General features: G+C 39.2%; 1 protein-coding gene across 1 annotated transcript in view; it reads left to right on the top strand.

Moving 5' to 3' along the window:
* Positions 1 to 5,899: 5,899 nt before the first annotated feature.
* LOC306945035 (poly(rC)-binding protein 3-like) overlaps positions 5,900 to 25,952 on the top strand; it is a gene marked incomplete at both ends in the record, with an annotated part of 46,805 nt that continues 26,752 nt past the window's right edge. Inside the window, 4 exons of the mRNA XM_079533713.1 lie at positions 5,900 to 5,977; positions 18,909 to 18,932; positions 19,030 to 19,062; positions 22,315 to 22,431. Coding sequence (XP_079389839.1) covers positions 5,900 to 5,977; positions 18,909 to 18,932; positions 19,030 to 19,062; positions 22,315 to 22,431 — 252 coding nt within the window. The remainder of the gene's footprint in view (positions 5,978 to 18,908; positions 18,933 to 19,029; positions 19,063 to 22,314; positions 22,432 to 25,952) is intronic.

The following is a 25,952-nucleotide window of genomic DNA, read 5'->3' as shown; positions in this document are numbered from 1 at the left end:
TATGGTTTAGTAACACCAGATGTCTTTATCCTTTGATTGATATATAAACTGAAGAAGTGTACACATAGCAAACATCCAGTCTTCTTTTTTTTATTTTAACTGAGGGCATAAACAGACAATGATAATTACTACTTATCAACATTTCTGAAAAGAATATCCTCAAAATAAAACAGTATGATTGGAGTTGGCTTTGCTTCTGATTTTGCTTTGGGTTTGGTTGTTGTATTGATGTTGTTTAAAGTTCTGCCAATGTTTTTTTTTGTCTAATTATACTGTTTAGTCCTTCAGCATCCAGAGATGTTACTTCCAAGCGACAAGCCAGAGATAGTAACTGCTGAGCTTATTTAAAAAAAAAAAAAAAAAAAAAAAAAAAAAAAAAGCTTATTTTTAGGTTAAAACCTTAAATATATGGGTGAATGAGTAAATTTTTATTGATAACACCATCAGTTCTTGCCTTATAGTAATTTTCTTCAATTTCCTTCAATCACCTTCTCCTTTCCTATATTCCCTTCAGATTAAATGAAAGGATAAAATCGCGTAAGTAGCATAAATAAGTCCCTGAAGAACTCTGCTGAAAATGCAGGTCCATGCTTCTCATCATGCTCCCTGACAGTGGTTCTTTCAATTCCTGAGAGGTCTCCCTCCACCTGGGAGGCTTCTGATCAAGAGAACTTAGGTACAGCCTTTCATGGCTTCACATGGTTTGATTTTCTCTGCTTGTCTTTATTCACTCTTACTATATTTTCTTGATAATGACATTTTATTTTTCATCTTTTTTTTTAAAAAAAAAGAGTTCTTGCTAAACAAACCAAACTTTTAACTTCTGTCTTCATAGCATCAGTGTATTACTTGCTCATGATAATTCTTTTTGTTCATCTTCAGGTTACTTAGTCTTCTTGTTCAGCTGCTGCCTGTTCCTGCTTCCCATCCCTAAGGCTTGGTCGTCTGCTTAGCTACCCCTCCTTTGGGATGGTTCCATGTATTGCTGAAATGACAGATGTGCTGTGAGTGAGTGGATGTTCTTACGTTTTCCTTTATTTAAGTTTTCTTCTTCTGAACCAAATGAAGCATGGGAACTAGACGAAAAAATTTAAATGTCCTCATTTAAAATAGATATAGTTTCTGCTGAATGTCACTGTAATTTCCCCCATTCTATTCTCTGTTTAAATATCTTCCAGTGAAACAAATGGAATTGGTACTTTTGAATTATATCCTTGGGTTCCTTCATGCTTTCTTCACATTTACATCTTTCTACTGATGATTATAAGGCACCACAATTAAGTTAAAGAGTCCCTCAAACACAGCAAATGCTGTGCTGGATGCTTTTACCAGTTTTGTCTTTTGACAAGCTCAGCTTAACAACTACACGATCCACATTTCATTTACCAAAGCAGGCATTCTTCTTGAATGCTTTCAGGTGATACTTTCACATTGATTCCTCTTAACAGAGTTATCTGCATCAGCCAACTGAAGTTTCATCTCTTTCTCCTGGACTTTCTCCTTCTTTCTTCTCTGTGTCTCTTCCTGTGTTTCTTTGACTGTCCCGATTCACTCCATGCACACTGCTTTGTTTTTCTGGATCTTTCAGATGAGTTTTTTTGCTTGGCAGATTCATGAATGCCGATTTATTTTAGCTTTAAACTCAGAGATCCATTACTTGACATCTGCCTTGGTGTACCATGTTGATTTTCTTCATCTCTGGCATCTTTGACCTGCTGGGGTCAAAGACCCTCTTATCCTGCATACCTTAAGTGCCCACCTGAGAGTTTTAAAGGAAGTATTTTTCAGCACTGTGCAGCCACTGTCACTACAACCATCTGTTTATTTTCTTGGATGGGGATTAGCTTGTTTGAGTATTAGGAGGAAAGCGGATCATGACGTTGACTTTTCCGTTCACCTTTCATGTCTGAGGCCTGTGACAGACATCTCACACTTCTTCCTGTGCTGCATGGACTCATAACCTCTGTGTGTGTAGTGTCAGTGCCGTCTTGCCCTAGAGGTCATTTTGGAGCTTATAGTAATTCAGTGAGGTCATTGAGAAACTACGCTAGTCTTTGGAGTAGTCTTTGGAGGAAAATGTGGTTTAACTGCTTGCTTTTTTAATTTCATAATCTACCAAAAATTCTTGAAAAGCCATGTGAGAAAATTAATGGCTCTTATGTAGTGAATTATGAGCATACATGCCAGCTTGGGATAACAAATGTTGAAAATGCGTAGAAACACTCGTTAAAGACATTTGCATTAAACAAGTGTTTGCTTTATTGAAATCTCTAAGAAGCATTTCAGTGCATGTCTCTACCTACAAAGAGTTTTTCACTTTTTACATAATAAACCACAGCAGAAATGTCTTCAGATGTTCATGTTTAGTCTTGTAGGAGGCAAAGATCTGCTGTTTGCTAGGACCCATGCAGTGCAATTTACTTTCCTTCAGTTTCTGGACTGTTATTACTTGTTATCTGGTGATGCAGAGCACTGGATTTTGGATTTTATGAATCCTGGTCCTGCATCCTGAGGTCAGAGGGACCATATTGTCTGCTTTTTCTGTCACTACTGGCTGTCTGTTGGAGGCTGGGTAAAGTGCATATAACCTCACTCTTAACATTTATCCATGCAATTGACTGCAACAGCCTGTGCAGTGTTCTCTGATTACCTGTGGAGTCTCTCTGTCTTTCCTCTGGAGACAGGAAGAGTGTAGCACTTTGACTTTCTCAAGACCCAGGGGTAGCCATGGAACCTCATCACTCAGAGCTTCAGAAAGGAAAGCTCACACACAGAGGCACACAGAAGCCAGAAACATAGTAAATTGTTCAAATTTTGAAAGGAAGGAGAAATGATTTTACTGTTTTTCATCATGTAATCATCACGTTATCATCATCGCATGATATTCATCATGTGCTTACATATATCAGCAGTAGGTTTGGATGTATTGCTAACCAATAGAAGGCTTTGTAAAGGGAACCATTCTCTTCCTTGTGCCGTGGTTGGTCATCTCCCTGCACCCAGAGATCTGGACTGGTACATGTCCGTGATGATGCCTGCAGAAAAGAAGTGCTTTACCTAATTAGATAAATAATAATGCATTTTATTTCAATCTGGGGATATCAAGGGCAGCTGTAAATGACCTGACAAAGGAAACACCCTTCTCTCTTCATGATATATGTACAGATACCATGTATTTCTTCCTTATTCTGTGAGATTGCCCTCTTGAATTCATTCCCTTTGTATCTCACACAGCTGCGTGACTCCTTGCATGCACATGCACTCCCAGCCCTCCCCCAGACATCTGTTCTGCTTCTCAGCACCAGGTGCCAGAGTCTGAATGTGTTGGGAGGAGGGGTAAATTCTACCAAAAAAAAAGTGAAATGGCTATGATATTTTTGACAATATTTGTAACAGTATTTTTTTTTTACTTCTTTTTTTAAAGAGAACCTGAAAGTTGTTAGCAAAAAATGCAGGTTTAATAGTTTTAATCTGGAAAAGTAGTATTACTTAATCTGGAAAATCTAGTATTAGATGTCAAGGTTGGCAGCCCTGCCTGCGATAGAGGGTTTGGAGCTTGATCATTCTTGAGTTCCATTCCAACCCAAGACATTGTATGATTCCATAAAAAGGTCAGGGCTGGGGAGGGAATGCTACTTTCTGGGAAAAGTATTTTCTGGAAAAAAAAATCCCACTGTGATCATACTAATGTAGCATCACAGAACATAGCAAAAGGCCATTCCAATTGTAAACTTGTATCTAATCTAGTATTATTTTCCCATGTGGGAATACACTTCATTAGAGATACAACCATACCTTCATCACAAAATTTTGGTTGGCAGAACTTCAGTGGTTTGCTTCTACTTGAAGAATGTCCACCAAGTGAAACATTCCTGGCATGCCCCGGGGTACCTCAGGTTTCCAGAGATCTCAGATGGTCAGTTTTGCTTCAGTACAGTCCAGGGTAAATTCCAAAATGTATGCTAGTGTAGACATGCAGAAGTGCGCCTGTGTTTTGCAGGGGCAGAAACAGAAAGTGTTTGGACATGGTGCATGAGAAGTACGGCCAGGCCGTTCCAGTATACTGCTTTCCATCCAGGCATTTTGCTTCTCTTCCACTTTTCTCTGTGCAGATAGATAATGTATAATGTAAGTGGTAGGTGTAAAATTATGGAATAATTGGGATTTATTTCAGTGGCTATGGTCCAGTTTAGAGAGTGAACAATAAGAAATGCAGTGATTCCATGCTGAGTTAGGGAAAATCAGATAAAATTAATCTATGAGAACAGAACTTTTGAGGAATGTGAGTATGGATTCAGACCAACTCCTTGAGAATTGGTCCAGAAATGGCTATTCATTATACCTGTACTCAGGAAGACCATGAATCACTGATTTCTGATGTCTCAAGTCTGTCAGTGATGACTCCATACGTACAGTCAAACAGTCATTAAGGCTGGAGAAGATCACTAAGATATCTATTCCAATTGCCAACCCATCCCCACTGTGCCCACTAACCACATCCCTTAGTGACACATTCACATGTTTCTTGAACACCTCCAGGGACGGTGACTCCAGCACCTGTCTGGGCAGCCTGTGCCACTGCCTCTCCGCTTTTCATGAGAATTATTTTTTTCTAATATTCAACCTCAACCTCTCCTGGCGCATCCTGAGGCCATAAGAACACATGTTTCTTATGTTCTTTCTTTACACATCTGCTATTCACTTCTCTTACAGTTAACATGCTCAGCTAGACAGACTTTGCTTTAGTCAGTGCTTAATGGCTGTAAAGATGTAGCTTAATTACTTGATGAAACTGTGAGACTTTCTCCTACATTTTCAGGAGAATTCCCAAGCTTGCCAAACCTTTTGGAATTTCTCAAATCCAAAGCTAATAGACAGGATTGCAGTTAATAAGTAAACATTTACTGAAACTGAGTGGCTTGTTTATGAATTGTATGCTCTGTAATACAGGCCTGAAAAGGACAAAATTGAATGGAGAACCTCTAAACCTCTTTTACTGTGGAATTTGTCTGCCCTTGGTAATATTGCTGCTTGCCCTCGTTGTTTGCACTGATAAATGTCCTTGCATGAATAAACTTGTAATGCATCTTGTTTATCTTTCTAAGGCCAACCCTTATAGCTTTCATTAGTATTTTAGGATATTTATGACTTCGTAAATGACTTAAAATCTGCAATTTGTCATTAGGAATTAAGACACATCTTCCTTCTACGTAGAGCTGAAGCTTGAACTGTGGCTGTGGAGGGACTGAGCCACCCCTGGGTCTGGCAGACAGAAACAAAGTGAGACAGTGCCCAGATTTACAGCAGCAAGTGGCTCTTAGTTACTCAGATGTCTTTGATAGCATGTCATCTGCTGTTGCTGGTAGGGATCAGTGTTTAGGATCAGAATTAATTTCTAGCTGGAGAGAAAATAAAAGTCTTTTTCCTGCAAGAGCAAATGGAATTTTAACAGAGACAGAAAGGGAGAGAAATGGACGTAGTGCCAGGCAGATGTAAAAATGCTTTTATATACTGCATGTACACACCACAAAAGGTAACAGGAGGAAAAGTGCTGTTAAGAAGACACTGTATTTCCCTTTGTTGTACTCTGTACTTTCAGCCTTGGAACAATGGAAGTTAAGAGAATTTTTAATGTTTCTGAAGGGAATTTATCATGTAATTGGTGAATGGCTGGAGAGAGTTGGTAGGGGAAGGATAATAATCAAAAGAGCCTTTTCAGCAGTCCAGCAAATCAAAGAGAGGAATGTTAATTGGTTTGTATAACATATTATTGGTTCAGAGTAGCTTTGGACACTCAATTGTGCTTTTTTTCCTTCTCTGCAGGTTGATTAAGTGAAGAGAAAAAAAAACAAAAAAACACAACGAAGCTGTTTCCAAGTATTGAAGATACAAGGCCAGGATGAACCCGAAGGACTCAAAAGTGTCTGAAGGAGGTCTCAATGTCACACTTACCATACGCCTTCTCATGCACGGCAAGGTGAAGTATTTCCTGTGGCCTCAGCATTTGCCTGTTTGTTGAACGTGTGTGTGCCATCAGAAGCTGGCAGTGATACTGGCAGAGCTCTGCCTCTCCTCTTGTAGTTAGAGTCAAAAGCGCCATTACTGTGACTCAAAAATCAGCCCCTTTACTTCAAGTTGTTATATGTAAGAATGCTCTGCAGCCCCGTTTTGAGGACAGAACAGGTCAGGGTTCAAGGTCAAGCAGGATGGGGCTCTGAGTACCCTGATCTAGCAGTGGATAGCCCTGTTCACTGCAGAGGAGTTGGACCAGATGACCTTTAAAGATCCCTTCCAATTCAAAAGATTCCATGATTTTAAGCTCATGGGAAAAAGGCTTGCTTATCACAAACCTGTTTCGAGCAGTTCTGGTAGCAAAAATGAGTTGTTCTATGGATGTTTAGCCAAACTAGACAAATCTTTGCATGAGGGTGACCTGCATACAGCTCGCCTTTCTCGTCATTTGCTGGACTTCACAGGTTGTTTTTTTTTAAGGTATCACAGCATTGATTTGAGTGAAGTAATTGTCACAGAATTACTGAATATTCCTGTTGAATTCAAATGGAATAGCTCTTTGTTATTCTCATGTAGCATCTTATTAGAATGAACCCTCGATATAACAAGCATTTGTCCAGATTCCCTGAGGGTTTGTTTTGGAAGGTTGACTATAATCTCATTTCTGTCCAGCACAGCACTTAAACACACAGATTAGTGTGAAATCTGTGCCATAGACAAAGTGCCAATTCAGTATTGTCAGACTTAACAGTCTGATAGCTGTTTATTGCACGTTATCAGATCACAAAATGAGCTTTTAATTAAAAAACACATTTCACTGGTTTGTTTGTATCATTTGCATCAGCCACACCAAGCATTTTTGGTTTAAGGAATGAATGCCGTATAAATCAGACAGTTTCAGCTCTTTATTAACAAGGGATAGTGAATGTATGTATGTACTATTCTGCAGATCAAATTTATATGTGTAATTCTAAAATCTAGTTTTACTCCAGGAATTTAATTTAAAAGCTAAAAATATATTTACATTTTGAAAGCATGTTTCCAACCTATTCCATGAACCCACATAAATAGGACATTAAGGTATCTCCTTAAGTATTTTACTTATGGAAATGATAGGAAATATGAGGAGGAACAGTTTAAGTTTTCAAATTAAAAGCAAACAAAAAAAACCAAACAGAATTATAGTATTACAGATCAAGTTATGTATTTTCTCTGAAATGGGGCAACCATTTTGGTTGATATTTTTCCCCAAAAATACTCAGCTCCACGCAGGCATCCGGTGTGTAAAATCTGCATCTTAAACAAGGATCTGTCAAACAAATTTAATAACATTCTTTTACTGAGCCCACCGAAAACCATGTCCATGTCTGCACTCAAAATAGGGGTCAGTTTCACTGTGTTCTGGTCCCCAAGTCAGAAAGGCATGGGAACACATCCATATTCTGATTGGCATAACCTACTGGCTTCAGTCATACTCCTATATGCTTAGAAGTTCTTTTTATTTGTCACTGCCAAACTGCTCTGCTTCTTTCAGAGTCCTGCCATTAAAGCAAAAATCAAGTATCTGTCATTTTTCAGAATGATTTAGTTAAGATGTGGGCTGGAGTTTTGTTATTTTGTGGTTTGGTGGTATTGTTTTCTTTTCATGAAACAATGGATACATTAATGAGAAAGAAATTAGAGCTAATTTTCTGTGTTAAATATAGTTGATTGTGTATGCAGTCACTTTTAACAGCATTGGATGTTGTGTGTCCAATATTCAGTGCATGTTTAGCCCCAGGGGTTTAAATTAAACCCATAAAAGCTCTGAAATTCAAAGCCTAAGTGGGAGTATACCATGCATCCTCAGCTAACAAGGCACAATGGGTATACCATTAACTCCAGTGTGCTCTAATCATGTGTCCAATTGTACCTAAAAATTGCAAAGAACACAGTAAATTAGGATTTATTTTGGTGATAAAAGACAAAACCTTATGGTTCCTGTGATATCATTTCTGTGATTTAAAAATGCTGATATTGAGGAATGAAGGATCTTTGATTTAATCTGAATTCAATAAGAGAAAGGTTGCTCTGAAAGCTGTACTTGCTTCTGAAAAACAAGAAGAAACATGCTTTGCTCTTCCTTAAGATTTTTTGTGGTAATGACGCTGTTGGAAATTGCTGATCTCTAATTAGTATTTCTAGACAAAATAATTAACTGAGACTGAGCTTGAGCTGTAAATAACTGGTCATAACTTGAAAGAGGAGAGGGGAATTAAATGGGTGGTTTTAAAAATAACAGTGGCAAACTGCAAAAATTCAAGGAAATATAATTCTAAAATCAGTGGTTTTTTCATGCATTTCATGGAAATACCAAGCTCTCTCCCCACTAACTTTGATTCTGTCTCTAAATCTCTGGTACTTGTGAACTTTCACATGGTGAAAGGTCTGTGTGCTTTATGACACCTACATTCCTTATCATGGGAAGTTCGTAACTTGCACTCCTATGCTCAGTTATCTCAACTGTAAACCCTGCAGAATTAGGAAATTTTCTGGTGTACTTTCCAGGTGATTTGTACGTGAGCATTGTAGTCAAGTATGGACATCTTAATTATGTAGTTAAGGTAAGTTCTGTCACGGTAGTGCACCTGCAGACAGAAAAATCGGGATTTATATGAATGGACAGGCCTCTATAAGGAGGTACTGAGTGAAAGAGTCAGCGTGTTTAGAAACAAACAGTGAAGCCAGAAAAATCAAAAAGAACTTCAATATCTAACGAAAGGAAAGCAGACAGGAGCCATCTTGACCCTGGGATAAGTGTTTCTAGGGCCTAATATGAGCAGTTTCCATCTCAGCCAGAACTACAGGAAGTGTGTGCTGGTGTAAGGTGAAAGGTGTAATTTCCATCCTGTGCTGTGTTGTCTCAGGAACAAAGACTAGAGTGGGTCAGCCTTGGAGAGAAACCAGAAGCAACAAAACATTTCTCAGGCTTTCTCACAGTGTAGTAGAGGAGGGCTTTTTAGGGAATTTGATACATGAGAAGTTGCTCTTCACATCTGCAGAGAAGCAGTTGTCTTTGTTTGAAGGGAGTTTGGAGAGAGATGTTAGGAAGAATATATTTGGATGCGTGAAGAGGGGAGCAGGCTGTCTGGACCTGCTGCAGTAGCCTTCAAAAGAAACTTTTAAGGACAGTATAGGCAAAAATGAATAAAGCTGCAATGGCACTGCATCCTCTGCTGCTCAAGACATTGTTGACTGAGGTACCTGAATGCAGGAACTGTGGAAACTTTTGAAGTATGTGCAGGAACTACACATGTAGAGTATGTTAAATAATGCAGAGACGTGTTTTCATCTCTTATTAATGACAAAGATGTACCACATTAAGGGCTAAAAATGTTTCATATATTTCAGTAGAGAAGAATGGTGAATATGGGCTGGGGCTGTTTACATTGTGCTACTTCTGCATTTTCCATCTAATTCCTACTGTTTCTTGAAGTTAAACAAGTAATGTCAATCTGTAGGGCAGAAACTTGAGTGGGTATGAATGTTTTATCACCTCTGTTGGCATCAGAAGTAGAATTTCCGGAGAGGGTTAAAATACTGGAGTGACTGTTAGACTTCTGATTTCAGCAAAAGCAAAAATGGCACCATTTACTAGGATCAGGTCAACGTTTTTGAAGGGCTTTCTGGATCACAGATTGTGAGCATGTGCATTCATGTGCAAACAGTCCCCAGCTGTGAGAGCCCTCTGTAAGGAGAAGCAGAGCTCAGACTCCAAAAGAAAAGCTTCACTTTTTCTTTCTTTATTATTTTTGTCAAAATTGAACTTCTTTTAACTCTCTGCATGCTATTGGTTCTTTGAGGGAGCTTTCTTCCTCTCTTACCGTTCCTTGCTCACCTTTTACATACATTTTTTCTCCATTCTGTGACTTGCAATTGCTTGATTTTCTTTCTTACCACTAATAATGAGACTGGAAGATTATGGAATATTTTTGCTTGCCCACAGATCTCTACCTACTTACCTAACCTTTGCAGCACTCTTGTTCTAGTTTTGGTCAGTTCATGCCCAGAATGAAATAACCCAGAAGAAGCACTTACTTTGATGGTACTGGATAACAATTACATTATTTTTGTGGGGTTTTTAAAATTTTTTTCTGGTTTACATTTGTACACAACCGATATTGGCCAGCTGATTATGACCCTGACTTACCATTAGAACTTAAATTTAGATGTAGATGGTAAAGAGGCTGTGCTGGTAAAGAAGTGTTACATTTCAGGAAAGAATCTTCATGGAGATTTAAATGTTGGATGCATGAGCTGGAACGTAAGAATATACTCAAATGTGCCAGCATGAAAAGGGCAGCAAGATCATGAACTGATTTGGATTTACATATCATAGTGGTGGCACAGGAGTCTGTTTCCTCCCTTGAATACAAACCTGCAGAAGAAAAGGTACATGATTTCCAATGGCATTGTGCTAAGATATGTGGCTACAAAATTATAATGGGTGCTGTGAAGCCTGCAAGAAAGCAAATTGGAATATGTTGAGTTTGGGAAAGGTTTTAGAGAAAAGAGAAAGCGCAGAAATAGAAAACAAACTGTATTAATGAAGTCAGATGGGTTATGAAGAATAAGGAAATAATTTATAGACAGGATAAAGAAGGAAAGATAGAACTGGGAGGGAAGTAGGACTCTTGCCAGATACTGAGAGGTGTAAATGGAAGAGATGAGGCAACAAAGGGGAGAAGATAATTTAGAAGATACATGTTCAGTGAGAGGGGGAAATCTGGAAAGCATAAGCTTTGTTCAGACATTCTCAGAAATACTCGGAGTGAATAAATACAAGTAATGGAGTGCCAGTATTTTGAATGATGCAAGTACTTCTGGCTGGAAATAATGAGATATAATATATTTCTGAAAGCAAATTACAATAAGGGAATTAAAATAGAAATTTGTGGTGTTGAGGTTTTTTTATAAGGTTCTGGAAGCCTTCTAAGTGGACTTCAAACATTTTTGGGGACAAGCAACACATATACTATGTAACATGTATAACTTGATTTGGTGGAAAAAAGATACGATGACTATGCAAAGCTTTTCTTTCCCTTATAGCATTTACTTATTGATAGGTTTCTCACAGTTTCAGCAGTCGTGAGTTAGAAGGATTCATTCAAATATTCAGGGATGCACAAAAGCCTATGACTGCCTTGATTTTTAGGCACTAAACTTTCAATACTTGTAGCTATATTTTGGATTCACTGAGGAACTCTGTTTCCCAGTTGTTTCAGCAGGATCACTGGGTGCTTAGTAGGACTGGAAGCACTTGCTGCAGCAGACTTGCATCTAACTTGATGTGCTAACTTTTAGACAAATTGCTAATTACTTTATGATGCTGTATGTAGGTGTTTTGTTTTGTTTTGTTTTTACAAGAAAAAGAAAAAAAATCCATTCATTAATGTGCTTGCCCACATTTAACAGCTGAGATACAGACAGTAAAATCATGAAGAACATTTTCACTTTCGTCTGTGTCGACAATACAGTTGTATCATCAGGGATTTCTTTTAGCAGCCACTTTTGCATACCTGCTTAATTGACCTCTTAAAGACTAGTAAAGCAAGCGCAGGAATTATTGTTTCCCATTTTTTTTTCTTCTGTTTTTTATTATTAAAATGCAACATAGAACAAAGCATCCTTAAGAATTGTTTTTCCAGTAATTTAATCCAGGCTATGAAATGCTAACCAAGCCAATGTTTGTTCTGTTTCCAGTTTCCACAATCACTGTCAGGAGTATTATGAGGATTGACTGTCCCACTTAACTGCCATTATAGTTCTTGCTTTGTTCATTGCAATTACTGCAGTACCTAGGAGCTCTGGTCATGGAACAAAATTCCATGTGAACACAGCAGAAGGTGGGGCTGTAGGAAAAGGTGAAAGTTTTTTTTGTTTGTTTTCAATAGGCTAAAAAAAATTAATAGAAAGAACGTTGGTATTTTCCCAGAAGCCCTGGTCACAGTATGTTACCCAAAACCATCTCCATAGCTGAATTTTCCTACTTTTGTCGAACAATCAGTCCACAACCTTAACAGGATAAGATTGCAAAATTCATCCACACTGTTCACTGCTGGTGTTTCAGCATGGCCAGTGGAGGGACAAAATGAAGTGACAGAACTGGGCTTTGATTTGGAGGTGTTTTGGGTAGGTAAGTTGTGAAGCTGAATACAAATTGATTATCTGCTATGAAAAAGTACGTGAGAAATGTTGGTTGTCACAGCTGGAAAAAAAAATAAAAAAAAAAATGGACATATAGGAGGATCATAATACCAACATTTCCATCAGAAACACTGTTATTTGAAGCTTTCCCTCAAGCACTCCTTTTGTTAGCATGAGATCTGTCTCCACAAGGGCTTTGCCCATGGTGTCTTACTAAATTAGGGCAGTTAGACAGTGACAGCTAAAGCATCACCTAGGAACATGACATCTCCTGTTTCAGTGAGGTTAATCCCACATAATCTCAAAACACAAGGAAAGCTCTCAGTTTATTTGAGGCAGCCATTTGTTCGCTGAGGTAGACATGTTACATCATGTTTTCCAAAACTGACCAAGGCTTTTTTTTTCTGTCTGTAAAAAATGGTCTGAACCTAATGGAACACATTCTTGGGGTCTTCCGTCATAGAATCTAGAATCACCAAGGTTGGAAAACACCTCCAAGATCATCCAGTCCAACTGTCCACCTACCACTGATATTTCCCCTCAAATCCATGTCCCTTTGTAAAACATCCAAACATTCCATGCTGTATCTTCATGTACTATTTCAGTTTTTACAACATTGTTATCAAAACAGTGCGGGGAGGAAGAGTGAGGTTGTTATGTCCTGCCTCCTTATGAGTGATAGAAAGGCAGTTGGTGCTGGTCTACAATCTTTTGTCTGTGCAGATGTTGTTTGCTATTGACAGGATCCTGCTTTGTGTTGTGACAGATGTGTGTCCCTTCAGTGGAAGGCTGTATTTCTTCAATGCTTTCCTAACAGGCTTTTCTGTTTATAGAGCCCAAGCCCATTGGTTCTACCTTATCCTTGCTCATAGAAAGCAGATGGGCATATCATGGAAGTAATTCCTGCATAAATTACAGGGTTTGAATGTGGCCTATGATTTTCTAGATGCTTTGGGGTAAAAATGTATGGCTTTTTATTACTTCATAAACATGTTTCTTTTAAGATGCACCACATCTCAGGGCTCCTCTGAGGTCAGTGTTCCATTCACCCCACAACACTGATAGCAGAAGCTGCTTCAATTGAGATCTATGCTTTTTATATGGCCATGGAATACACAGCCATTTTATTTTTATTTCCTAGGCCACAGTAATTATTAGTTTAGCCTCACACTTAGAAAAGTGATGGAATTTCACACATTAGGTTTACAAACAAGAGATTTATGTTTACACCAAATTTTGTCAGCATTTGTTAAGCCTCCTGTTTTCTTAACGTGAGTAATTTGTTTCTCTTGCTATTCGAAAAGCACTCAAGGTAATTGATTTGGAGATAACCTTCTCCTACAGCATGTTTTAAATCTTTCTTTAGCCATTTGCATCACCAAGAGTCCTGTGGAAGCTGTGGCTCACAGAGACGTCTCTGCTGCCACCTTTTGTTCTGCCGGGGCTGCCCAGTACTCAGGATACCACGGATGATGCACAAATGGCAGGAATAGCTTTCTGCTCTGTGGTGGGTCCACTTCTCCCCCAGGCATCTATTAGGAGTAAAAGTCACCCCCTACATGTGAATTAGATGCAAGGATAATACTATATGTTACACGTCCTGTCTATTTCTTTGGTATCTGTATGCATATATTGACTACACATACAAATATATAAATGTATGCATGTGTGTTCATTTGTATCATCACACATAGAGCTGTAGCCTTTCATAGGCATTCTGTTCATCCAGCACAGTTGCTATGGCATCTGACAGACAAATGTTTGTATGATGAGACCAGGGACAGGGCAGCTGGGCAGTTGTTGGGCAGTTCTTTCAGCTTTGGCAGTCCACCAGATTACTTCAGACCTTTTTTTCTCCCTCTGAGCTTCAGTTCCCCCAGTGACAACGTTTTTATTTGTGCACTGATTTTATATGTCATTAAAATGTGGCTATATAATAACTAATAATTGTTATTATATAGCTTATTTTCCCACTATGTGTGTGGATGGTTATCCCATAAATCAATCTGAAATTGATCATAAATACTTAACTTTAGTTGTATCCCTGAGCACTAGAAAATAACAAACGATGCAAGAGTGATTAATATATTCTAGTAAGCTAGTATATCCATGGTAACTCAAACGCAGTGTCTGATCTGTACCGAGACTGAATTTGACATCACATGTGGGATTCCTCTTACAAAAATTACTTCAGCTATGTTCTTGTAAGTCTAGGCTTCCTCCACTGCAAGTGGAGAAAGACAAAACCCTTGAGAGAATACTTCTCCCCTCTTCTTTGGAAATGAAATTTCCTCCATTATCTCTCACTGTTGACTGCAGAGGAACCTGTGTTCTGACACTAGAACTTATAACGAACTAACATAGGTGACAGGCATCCTATCTCTTACGTCTAAGCAGTTGACTTGATCATCTGGCAGATTTAGAAAAATTGTCTGGATTAAATAAGGACTTAAAAATAAGTTTGGCTAGAAATATTGACAAAGCTTGAATGTTATAAAAATGGTGTTAGATATTTTACGAAGCACTAAATATAATTTAGGGTGGCAGAAGAATCTGTATGAAACAAATACTGAACTGTACAAAGAGTCATTAAAAGTTTGATGAAGTAGCATAAATAATGTGAAGAATGAGGCATAAAGAATTTTCTGATTTTATCTGTGACAGAATGAGTTTTCTCATCATAATTAAGAACACGATCCATCATCTTCAGTATTTATGGGAGTTTTCCTAGAAAGAGCAAAAGCTCAAAAAAGACTAAAGCAACCAGTTTAGAATAGCTTTAGAATTTATCTTCTTTGGAGTAATTTCCACAAATTCAACATTTTGGAGAGTTTAAGAATATCCATATGAGGTTACTCTTTCCCTCTTCTCCCTCCTCTTCTGAAAATTTTCCAGCAGTCCCAACTCAAAGGGAGCTGCAGAGCAGGGAAGGGACGATGCTTGCCACAGTACTGGGGAGCTGCTGCCTTCAAAATCAACTTGAAATTCTCACTTTGATGAGGCAAAGGTTTGAAGTACTCCGTAGACTTACAATGACATTTTCAAGCATGGTCCAAGGAACTGGTCAGAAGTTTCACTGAAATATTTTTTCAGTGGGATTCACACCGTGCATTCATTCCGATATTTGATAGCTTGTATTCTTTAGCAGTAAATAAGGGGATATTTGCTCAGGTCAAGTTCCTGCCCCTACTGAAATCGACAGCAAAACACCCACAGACCTCAGTGAAGCTTGAGAATCTTGATGTGTTGTGGTTAATTCCAATTTCTTTGTTTGAAATGCACTTTTTTTTTTTATAAACTGGGGTTACAAGCACTGTATTGTTTTTCTGTTTCCAAAGCTAAAATATTTGAAGATACAACTGTACTGATTTGCCATGTCACATTCACGCATTTCTGAAATAACTGCATCTGTCAGTAAGACCCAAAGTGGTTGGGCAGATTGGGCCAGATTTCATAAGAATTGTGTATCAGCAGAGCTTTGCAGATTCAAGATAAGACCTGTAGCTTCTAATGAAAATTCAGATGTAAAAAATATGAAGCACACTGAAATACAATTGCTCACCCATAGTAATCAAAATATAATATGCTCACTCACAGCAAAAAGTCCTGCTTCTAGGGAATCTGAATTACACAATAAATTATTTCTGAAGCCTGTGATTGAGAAGAAAGACAGATCTGCTGATTGCAGGAGCTGAAACTACTAGACATGACAGGTTCCCATCAGTGAGGGTTATATGTGTCTATCTGACCCCTCCTACCCAGATATCTTTTAATCCCACTCAATAGTTAGATGGTTTAGCATTATTACAGTGATCATCTGAAAAAATAGTACAATCTTAAATATCTTGTGGAATGGGCATCCCAGATTTGTCACTGCTAACAAAAACATTGCACCTCACTAGAGAGCCAACCCAGAATGCTGACATGGTGGTCTGAGCCAACCCTGCACAGTCTGAAATGCAGGAAAAATGCAAAGTTCCATTTCTTTGCATGAAATGTGCAGATATAGACACCTTGCTCCCAAGTCAGGGCATAGGAAGCTTTAGCAAGCATAATCTGTGAAATGTGGAGGACTGCCTAGGTCAAACTAGCAAAATGGCATGTTTGCATAGCAGATACCTCCGTACAATTTTCAGTGATTGTCTGGACAATTTCTACTCTATGGCCAGCATGTACCAGAGAGCAGAATGTCATCTTGGAAGCAAAGTAGGAAGGGAAATAAAAAAGGGAAACAGGAAACAGAAAAAATAAAGTTTGAAAATAAGCATATAAAGAGGTCAGACTGGGGTAAGAAACTTCGAGGCTACAGTTAGGCATTGGATATAAGTAGGCAGAAGGCCATACTTGAAGAATGGCAGGTGGACATTGGAGACCTAGAGGTCTTCAGTTTGACCTTCTGAATCAAGCAGAGCCTATTGGAACAGGTTGCTGAGGCCTTTGCCCAGGGTGGGTTTGGACACCTCTGGGCACCCAATCCAATGTCCAGACACCCTCATGGTTAAAAAAAATAAAATGATAATAATAATAATAAATTCTTTATGTTAAGTAGGAATTTAATGTTGCAGCTGGTTTGTTTCGTCTTACACTTGCTGAAGTTTGGCTCTAGTTTTCACATATTCCCTTGTTGTATACAGTGGCAAGATGACCCCAAGTCATTTGTTCCTCAGGGTGAACAAAAACACTTCTGATGTGTCCTGTGCTAGAGTGGCCTGGCACTGGGTTTGCTTCAGTATGTCCTTGTCTGTCATGCACTTGGAGCCTTAAACAGGATGCAGTCCTCTAGGCATTGTCTCACAAGCCCAAGGAGAAGGCTAGAGAAACTTACCGTGGCCTGCTGGCTACACTGCTACTAGTACAGCCCAGAATTTGGTTGACCTTTGCTGCAGGGGCACACTGCTGATTCACATTTGGGTTGTGCATCTGGAGCCTTAAGCCTTTTACTATGAAACCACTGTGTAGCAAGCTGCTGCCCAGCCTGTCCTGGTGCATGGGCTTGTTCCTTCCTGAATGTGAGACTTCACATTGACTTCATCATACCCCTGGAAGTTTCTCATTTTTTCAGCCTGTCTAGGTGACTTCAAGTAGTCTTGTCCATCAGTGCACTGATGGCTAGCCCCAGTTTGGTTTTACCTGTAGACTTGCTGAGAATACAAAGAAACCATGTGTCAAAGTTCTTTACTGAGAAAGGTCTTCTTCTCATTGGAAAGTCTTTGTCTTGTGAGGAATCAGAAACACAAACAGCTTCATATTGTAAGCTTATAAATAACCTAGAGGTGAGGAATAGCTCTCTCTGAAGGGCAGTGCAGGGAGCCCAGTACTGCAGGGTGAAGTTAGTACCACTTCATCAAGTGTCCATCATTGGGTAGAGCAGCGGAGGACAGTTTCTTAAATCTTACTCTTGTGACTGTGTTTCAGAGTGAGTCAGACTTAAGTATATAGATGGTGAGGAGTGGGAGTGTGACTGACTGACTGTGAATCACAGCATCGTAGAATCATTTGAGTTGAAAGGCACCATTAAAGGTCATCTAGTCCAACTCCCCTGCAATGAAAAGGGACACCTGCAGCTCCAACAGGGTGCTCAGAGCCCCATCCAACCTGACATATCTCCAAGGACATCTCAGGGCAAACTGTGCCAGTACTTCTCTATCCTTACTGTAAAAAAACTTCTTTATATCCATTATAAATCTCCCCTTCTTCTGCTTGAAAGCATTTCCCCTTCTATCACAACAGACCGTGGTAAAGAGTCAGTCCCCTTCCTTCTTACAACTCCCTTTAGATACTGAAAGGCCACTCTCAGGTCTCCTCAGAGCCTTCTCTTTTCCAGGCTGAAGCTTATGTTAGGACACATTGATCATGTGAGACAGTCTTTAACTATGGAAGTATATTTCTCACTCTGATTGTAGGAAAGGAGTTTGTTTTCTTTTAACTGCTCTCCCCTCCATCAGATGATTTCCAGTTTGCTGTCGTGGCTGTGTGGCTGCAGTAACATGTCCAAACTATTCATTTTAGAGTATTAGCTTTATTTTTGCTACCTGTTGCTTTTATGCACCAAATTTTTTACCTTTGGGATATTGCCAGAACTGCCAAATCATTCTCCTGTTTTGTGTTCATGGTGATATTTCTCAGTATAGAAAATACTGTCCCTTCATGGAAGATTGTGGGAGTCCAGCAGCAATTCCCAAAACCCTGAAAAGTGATTAGCAATTTTTATTCTCTAAGTGCCTAATGGGGAGATTAAGATAGGCCACCGGGTGTTCAAGCAATACCACTTGGTGGCATGGAAATTCAACACTAGCTATTAAGTGGTGAGAAGAAGGTAAGTGCCTGCCCCTGGAGATACCAGCAATTATTTTGATGCATGCATTATATCCCATTTTCTCTGGTAATTTTTATAAGTTCTGCTTTTTTTTTTTTTAATGTTTCACCCCCTGATACAGGCATTTATCCACATTTTTAGTAGCAGAATTGATACGTAACCACAAGATGAGTTTCTGTTAAAGGTATTTTTCTTGCACAGTCTGTGAAGTCACATTTTTAGCCTATCCTTTTGTATCTAACATGGGATATTTGTGTACAGCAGCAAAGAAATGGGGCTACGCTTCACATTCCAGGTTTAAAATAAATAATAGCAAAATAGCTTAGGAGCTTAGCAAATGTTCTTCCGTAGCAAATCCTATCATTCACTTACACTGTCTTCTTTTCCATTTCAGGAGGTTGGAAGCATTATTGGAAAGGTCAGGAAATTACTTTTTCTCTTTATTGCCATGTCAAAATATTGCATATCTGTACCCTTCATCAGCCCAGGCTAACTTTCTTCTCTTTCTTCAACAGAAAGGTGAGACAGTTAAGAAGATGCGGGAGGAGGTAAGATGAGCCTTGATATTTTTACTTGCCTTCCTTGCTAGGGAAATCAGGGTATGGAACGGCACTGCCATCAAGTGGACAGCTCTCTGAGCGTCACCTCCCTGTTACACGCAGTGCTGTGCAAATGTGCTGGCCTAAATTAAGCACTGCTGTTAATGTCAGTTCCTTATCACTGCAGCAGTCTGGAGCCCTTCATTCCCATAGCAATGTGCCTGCTGCTGTCTTATCTCAAACAGATTAGCCAGCATGATTGTGCGCATCCAAACCTCTGTGTCTTTCCCCAGCCTGCCAGCATTGCTCCTGTGTGCGTCATGGTTGCCCGGCAGGGAGCTCCCATAATCTGAAACCAAGCTTTAGAGTGATGCTATATAAAGTGTGAGGAAGACTCAACCTTCAGCAGAGCTGGAGCTGGATTTCACAAGTCAAAGCATCCCTCTGCTATGTCTGGGCACAGACTTGACTTTTCCTCATTTTGCAGCAGTCAGTAGTGTTTGGACAGAGTAGACCTGCACACCAACCATTCACATCCTTTGAAAAGGTTATAAGCACAAAGAAGCTAATGGAGGCATGGTTCTGCATAAACTTTAATCTCGCCAGTTGTTGTAGGCCTCTTTCTCTACCCCAAAGCAAGCTGCAGCATCTGTAGAGAATTATACCTCGTGTCCTGCACATCAACACATCTAACCTGCACACATCCTTGAAAGTTTCCTACTTTGAAACATTGGCTAAAAGCAGGATTCAAAAGAAAAATCCTACTGCTTGAAACTTCAGGAGCACAAGGTGTACAGAGGATGCCTCAAGAAAAGTTAGTGTGGTTCTCTACTGTACTTTAGTATGTCACTTGCTTTGTTATTTTGTACACTGATAGGTGGTCTCTGGCAGAAAAATCTCAGCATACTTGGAGTGAAGAAAATTATGAGATATATCTTTAAACATACACTACAGGGAGTTCATTTTCAGGCTGACTGAATTCAGAGCTCTTCTGTTGATGAGAGGTTTTACTCATGTTTTTATAAATAAGTATAATTGTTAAGATTTAAAAATAAAAAGAGGGGAAAAAATTAAAACAGTTTTGAATGTACTAAGTAATCCTCAGAGTTGATTAGACACATTGTAGCCTAATTTTCAATTGTGATCACAGGTAGATATCTTTGGGTTTAAGCTAGCTGCACGCTGGGGAAACTATCATTAGAAAGTGTTCCTGATTTCTGAGTCAAACATCTTAGGGAAGTGTTATAGTTCCTGATCAGTTTTTCAAGGTAAATATAAAATATTCTCCTTGAAAAGCTACTGTCACTTATAGATAATTGCAAGCAGTTTGGTTTTTCATTTTATAAAAAGGAATTGTATTCCTTTTACTACTAACAAGGACTAAGCGGTTGTGTTTCCAAGTGATGATAACTCAGTCCTTCTTTTAAATCACTAACTCCTCCAGTCCTCCTTTAAAAACAAACCATAGTTTTATTTTGACTTCCCTGGTAGATGTGGTAATTTGCAAGCCAACGACAAAACGCAGTGTTGACTTGCTCTGTCATCAGAGAAATGTCATAGAAACATGATTCTGAAGTACAAACCCCACTAATCTGTGCCCTGCAGTCATTAAACCCCACTAATCTGTGCCCTGCAGTCATTAACTTTCTACACAAACATTGGAGATTCCCACATAATCTGTGATTGTTCTGACCAGAAGTGTACTGGAGGGCCATGCGACAGTTAAGGCCATATCCCCAGCAGCTCTTCAAAGCTGTGTTTCTGCCTGGCTCACTGCAGAGCAGTACCCCAAGGACAGACTGTAATCCCTGCAACCAAATGCTGCAGCCAATTGAACTCACCCCAGGCTTGATCTCCTTACTGATAGAACTGTGGTGTTTGACTGAGACAATCCCCACGTAGATTCACCTGTCAGAAGAAGTATCTGCCACCCTTTCTATTCTATGAATACCAAGTGGATCTGCCAGCAAACACCATGACAGCTAGATTTTTCTGTTAGTTAGTGGTGTGGGTATTTTGCTACTGTGATTGGTTGTTGTCACTTGGGGAAATAAGCTATCTTAACTGTTCAGCAGCAGTACACACATGAGTAAAGGCTCAGGCACATATCACATTGCTGGTTTGTGGTAACTTTGGAAGCAAAGGGTTTCAAGCTAGGATAGGGGAGATTTAGGTTGGATATAAGGAGAAAGTCTTCTACAGTCTGAGAGGTGACGCACTGGCTCAGGTTGTCCAGAGAGTTGGTGGATGCCTTGTCCCTGTAGACACTCGAGGTCAGTTTGCAGGGGACTCTGAACACCCTGATCTGCTGAAGGTCTCCCTCTTCATTGCAAGGGAGTCAGACTCAATGGCTTTTAAGGGTCCCTTCCAGCTCAAATGATTCTATGATTCTACAAACTCACAGTATCTCATGTTTGCTGGAGGCCTGCATACTCACAGAGGTCAGTGTCTCTGCATCAGTTGCTCTGGTGACTTGTTAGACTGCATTAACTCATTTCCATGGCTGAAACCTCAGAGGAGGCACAGGGTTTATCTTACCTAAACTGGATTTGATTATTACATCCACTGATAATCCTACTAAGCATATTTACATCTGATTTAGGGGTTTTCTCTGCAGTGGTACAGTAACATATAAGGGAATAAGTATACCTGAGAGCCATGCTCCTTAGTCTCTAAGAAGCAGTTTTCCAATTCCTTCCTGCAGGCTCCTTGCTTTAAAGGAGATAACACCATCCCCATTGCATGTCCTACCAATACTTCTTTAAAGGATTATTTTGTGCATATTGAGTAAATTCCCATGACACACAGCTAAAAGGAACCATCCCATATTCCAAGCAGTGCCCCAGCTAGACACATCAAGCACTGTCCAGGCTTCATTTGAGTCCAGGCTCCAAAGTATTGATACTCCCTGAAGAAAAGAAGCTTGTCTGAAATTCTGTAGCTCCAGTCCTCTTTAAGGTTAGCTTTTCAGAAGCAAAAACTTCATAATGTAATTATTTGTACCTTTGAGTTATAGAGGTGCTATTTGCATACTGTGATGAAAGCTGCTTGAGTGTTTACTGAGACAGAACCTGGCTTCCCACAGTTAGTTGAATCTTTGGAGTGTGATCAGTTTATGCTGAAATTATATATGTTGTGGCTACAACTGTAGGTGAGTGAATTAGATGCCTCAAGATATTCCTTCCCGAACTATATCTCTGCTCCTGCTTACTTTTCTCCCCAGGAAGTATAAAATTGAAAATTATTTGTTCTTTTTGACAGAGTGGGGCTCGAATCAATATTTCCGAAGGCTCCTGTCCAGAAAGAATTGTGACCATAACAGGCCCAACAGATGCAATTTTTAAAGCTTTTTCTATGATTGCACTAAAATTTGAAGAGGTAAGCAAATAAATAAATAAATAAATAAAAATTCTCTCTTGAAGTTGAAACACAGATACAAGTGTTTGGATTTTCTCATGTTTGCTTTAATGTTAAATATGATTTGTTTAATGTTCTATTTAATAGCAATGAAATTGGTTGTATTTTTATAAAGGCTTTTGGCAGTAACACCGAAGAAAAATAATGGGTCAGTTTACAAGCTGTTTGATAATTTCTTTTGCTTTTTGGAGGCTTTAGGGAAAAGCAATTGCTTCTAGTAATGTGCACTAATGGTAAGAAAAATGTCTTAGAAAATGCCTGGTCCCATCGTGAGTATGATGTGCAAAAAATAATTGCCTAACTTTTAGCTCTGTTTTTATCTGATTCCATTTGGTATTGATGTAAATTCTGCATACGTCAAAATGAGTATATAATTCATTCAACTAGAAATTTTTTATTTTAAAGACCTAAGTAATTACTAATTACCATATTTAAGGATTGGCTTTTAAAATTAATTATAATGAAGGCACTAATAGTAAGTGAGGCAAGGGAGCGCTCAATTTACCATAGAATTACCATTCCATGCAGATATGTACCTAAAGTGCTCGGATCTCCTCAAGTTTCATGGACCAGCTGCAGTTAGATTTAGTCACTGCTTTAATGGGAAACTTAAAAAAAAAAAAAAAAAAAGGAAAAAAAATGGCAGCAGGCTGCCAAACATGAACCCTGTTAACATAGGAGAGGACTTGACTCCCTCTGCTTTCATCCAGCTGTCTCTTCTGTACTCTGTGGGAAGCAGAAGCTCCTGCAGGGGGCAGTTCACCTTCTCCTTTCTCCTGAAGGAATTGCCTGCAGAGAGGAGACGATAGGGAATGCCAGTGAGCAACTTTGTTTACCTTTGGTGATTATTCAAATTTAGAGCAACAGGAGCAGAAGAGTTGGTGGGTCATCAGGTGCAATTGTCTGCTAGCATAAGCAGTATGTCTTGCAATCTCCATTATGGCATGATCAAAAAGTACTTTATATTTTTCTAGTTCCTGATATTGGATTCACAACCTCCATTCTCTGATACCTGGACACCTTCTCTCTCCCCATGGAAATTTATTCACAAGTAGTTTTTATGGCTTTGTCCACGCACCAGCAGTGGCTGATAATTCTTGCATTTCCAGTCCTGAGGTTTGCTCTCAGACATTTTTTTATAAAACAGCTTTATCCCCTCACACTTCTGCTTTTTCCAGAATAAATGAGCCAAGCTCAGTCTTTCATTAAGTACACTCTCCAAACCCTCAACACTCCCTTTGTACCTTTGCAGTCTATGCTAAATGCCTACCTTAATTGTGAACAGGTTGCAAATGAAGCTCCGCAGGGGTTTAATTAATGGCATTAAATGTCCCCTGGGCTGGCTATCATGCTAACACAATTCCATCCCTGCTGGCAATGCCTCACCCCCACCTAGGGTAACATTTTGTATGTAACTGCACTGGGGCTGTGACATACTCAGCTCATCCTCAGGTGTGTTCATTGGGAACTTCCTACATCTCAGCAGACCATCTAGTTAGTCCTCAGGCATATGGCTCTTCTTTTTAATGCTGGAAATGTTAATCCCGTTCATCCTCCTCCACTCTTTCGTGATCTTTGAGATCTTCCAATGGAATATTACAGTTGTTCAATGTGTTGATAAGGTACCTTGGATTTATGGCACGGTGCATTTTTTTGTTTGTTTTCTTTACCAGTTTTTAATGAGATAATGCTGATTTTGAGGTTGAATCTTGCAGAACTGCACAAGCAATTCTCTGTAGTCCCGTTGTAAAACCATCTGCTGTCATCTCCATCAGAGCTTTATCTCCTTGCCCGTATCATACTTATCTCTGTTCCTTCTATAGGTTATGATTCTGTTTCATGCACGGCATCATACCAGCATGCTGAGATTCAGAGAGAGCATGAAGAGCATGTTCTCCTTACGATCTTATCCTGCAGAATGCTGTGGGAATCTCTAATCCCTGCCAGTTCCCATCAAAATGAGTACCCAGTAGAAATAGCATCACATTTCTCATAAAAGCATTGAACATCACATAGCATTAAATACCTCACCCACCCCACCTCTCCAAAAAAAAAAAAGCCAAACTCACCCTGTTGTTTTTGATAGGCAAAAAAATGTGAACTTCGGGCGTTTGAGTGGATTTGATGCATATTTGTGCTTAGATCTTAGAGGGTAATCAGGACTCTTAGCATTGATTTTAGTCAATGAGTATTGGCACTTAATGTAGAACTCATGCATCATATATATTCTGAAGTATCTGTATTTAGTTTTAATATCATTGGCTTCCAGAGTATTTGAAAGAACAGTGGTAAGGAAAAATGTCTCATAAAATCAGTTTGGTTTTCTGTAATTATTCCTATCAATACAGCGAGGTAACTGTAATGCTTTAGAGTCAAAATGAAATACTGTTTCGGAACTTAGAATTGAGCTGGCTACCCAATGCCATTTCTTATACATATCTTATTACTGGAGATTTCTTAAGCCAGTTATGAAATAGAAAATCCCACAATAGAATATCACTCTTGCTATAAAATATTCTTTTTACTTATGCTAAGAAATCTGAAGAGCACCAGTGTGATAATTGCTGAACCTATATGTAGCAAACAGCAGTGTAAACTCCAGCAAATATTGTTTTATGGGCTATCTGTCCCTATGAATGTACTCTCCATAGCCCACAAGATGTGAGTTGTACGTGAGCCAGAATACTCTTGAGTTTTCAGCTAGAAATGCTACCAAAAAAAAATAAGTTGTGAGAACTTGGTTTAAACTCTTTGTATCAAATATTGGGATGGGAAAGAGGGGAGGAATTTGTGATTAATTTGTAGAGTCTGGGAGAAAGCTCATGTAACACTCTGAACATGAATCACTTCCTTATCAATGTGACTGATACCCATCAGGGATCCTAGATGAGGAAGACAGACGAAAAACCATGCAAAGTCCAACTCTTACATCTTTCAAAGGCCTGAGGAGATGGATGCAGTGCACAGAAAGTTAGATGCTAAAGAAACAAATATTCCAGTTCAAAATAAAATTGTCCTATGAGAATTTTTCCAGCCAGCACTACTTTGGGAACGTGCAGTTCTGGAGGGGATCTTTTTGCTCTCTCATCTTTTCTGTGTTTTTAAGCTGATCTGATGCCTTTACCAGTATGTCACTGAGATGCCATAGTTTAGGTTTGACTACTTCTGAATGGTGAAGAGAAAATAAAGTAGAGCGGCCTTAAATGAACAAGTGTTTTGAAGTGCTTTTAAGTGCACCTGAGTGCAGTGAATGCTTCGAGGCCAGTTCAGCTGTGATGTAGAATTGGGAGACATTATCAGGATCATGCTGGGTGGCTTTGAAGTGAGTTGTTTACCTACGGATGATTATGTGCCACTACCTGACACTGACATGATCTAGTGAAGTGATATCTTCCAGCTGAAAAATCGGTATGACTTGCACTTTATTTCAGGTACATGTGTGTTGCAGAGCTCTGCTATCCTTCTTGCTTTATTTTGGATTG

Source organism: Tetrao urogallus (assembly GCF_951394365.1).
Source record: "Tetrao urogallus genome assembly, chromosome: 3".
In the NCBI taxonomy this organism is placed as follows: Eukaryota; Metazoa; Chordata; class Aves; order Galliformes; family Phasianidae; genus Tetrao; species Tetrao urogallus.
Note: the sequence above shows the minus strand (reverse complement) of the source record. Positions and strands in the feature narration are given on the sequence as shown.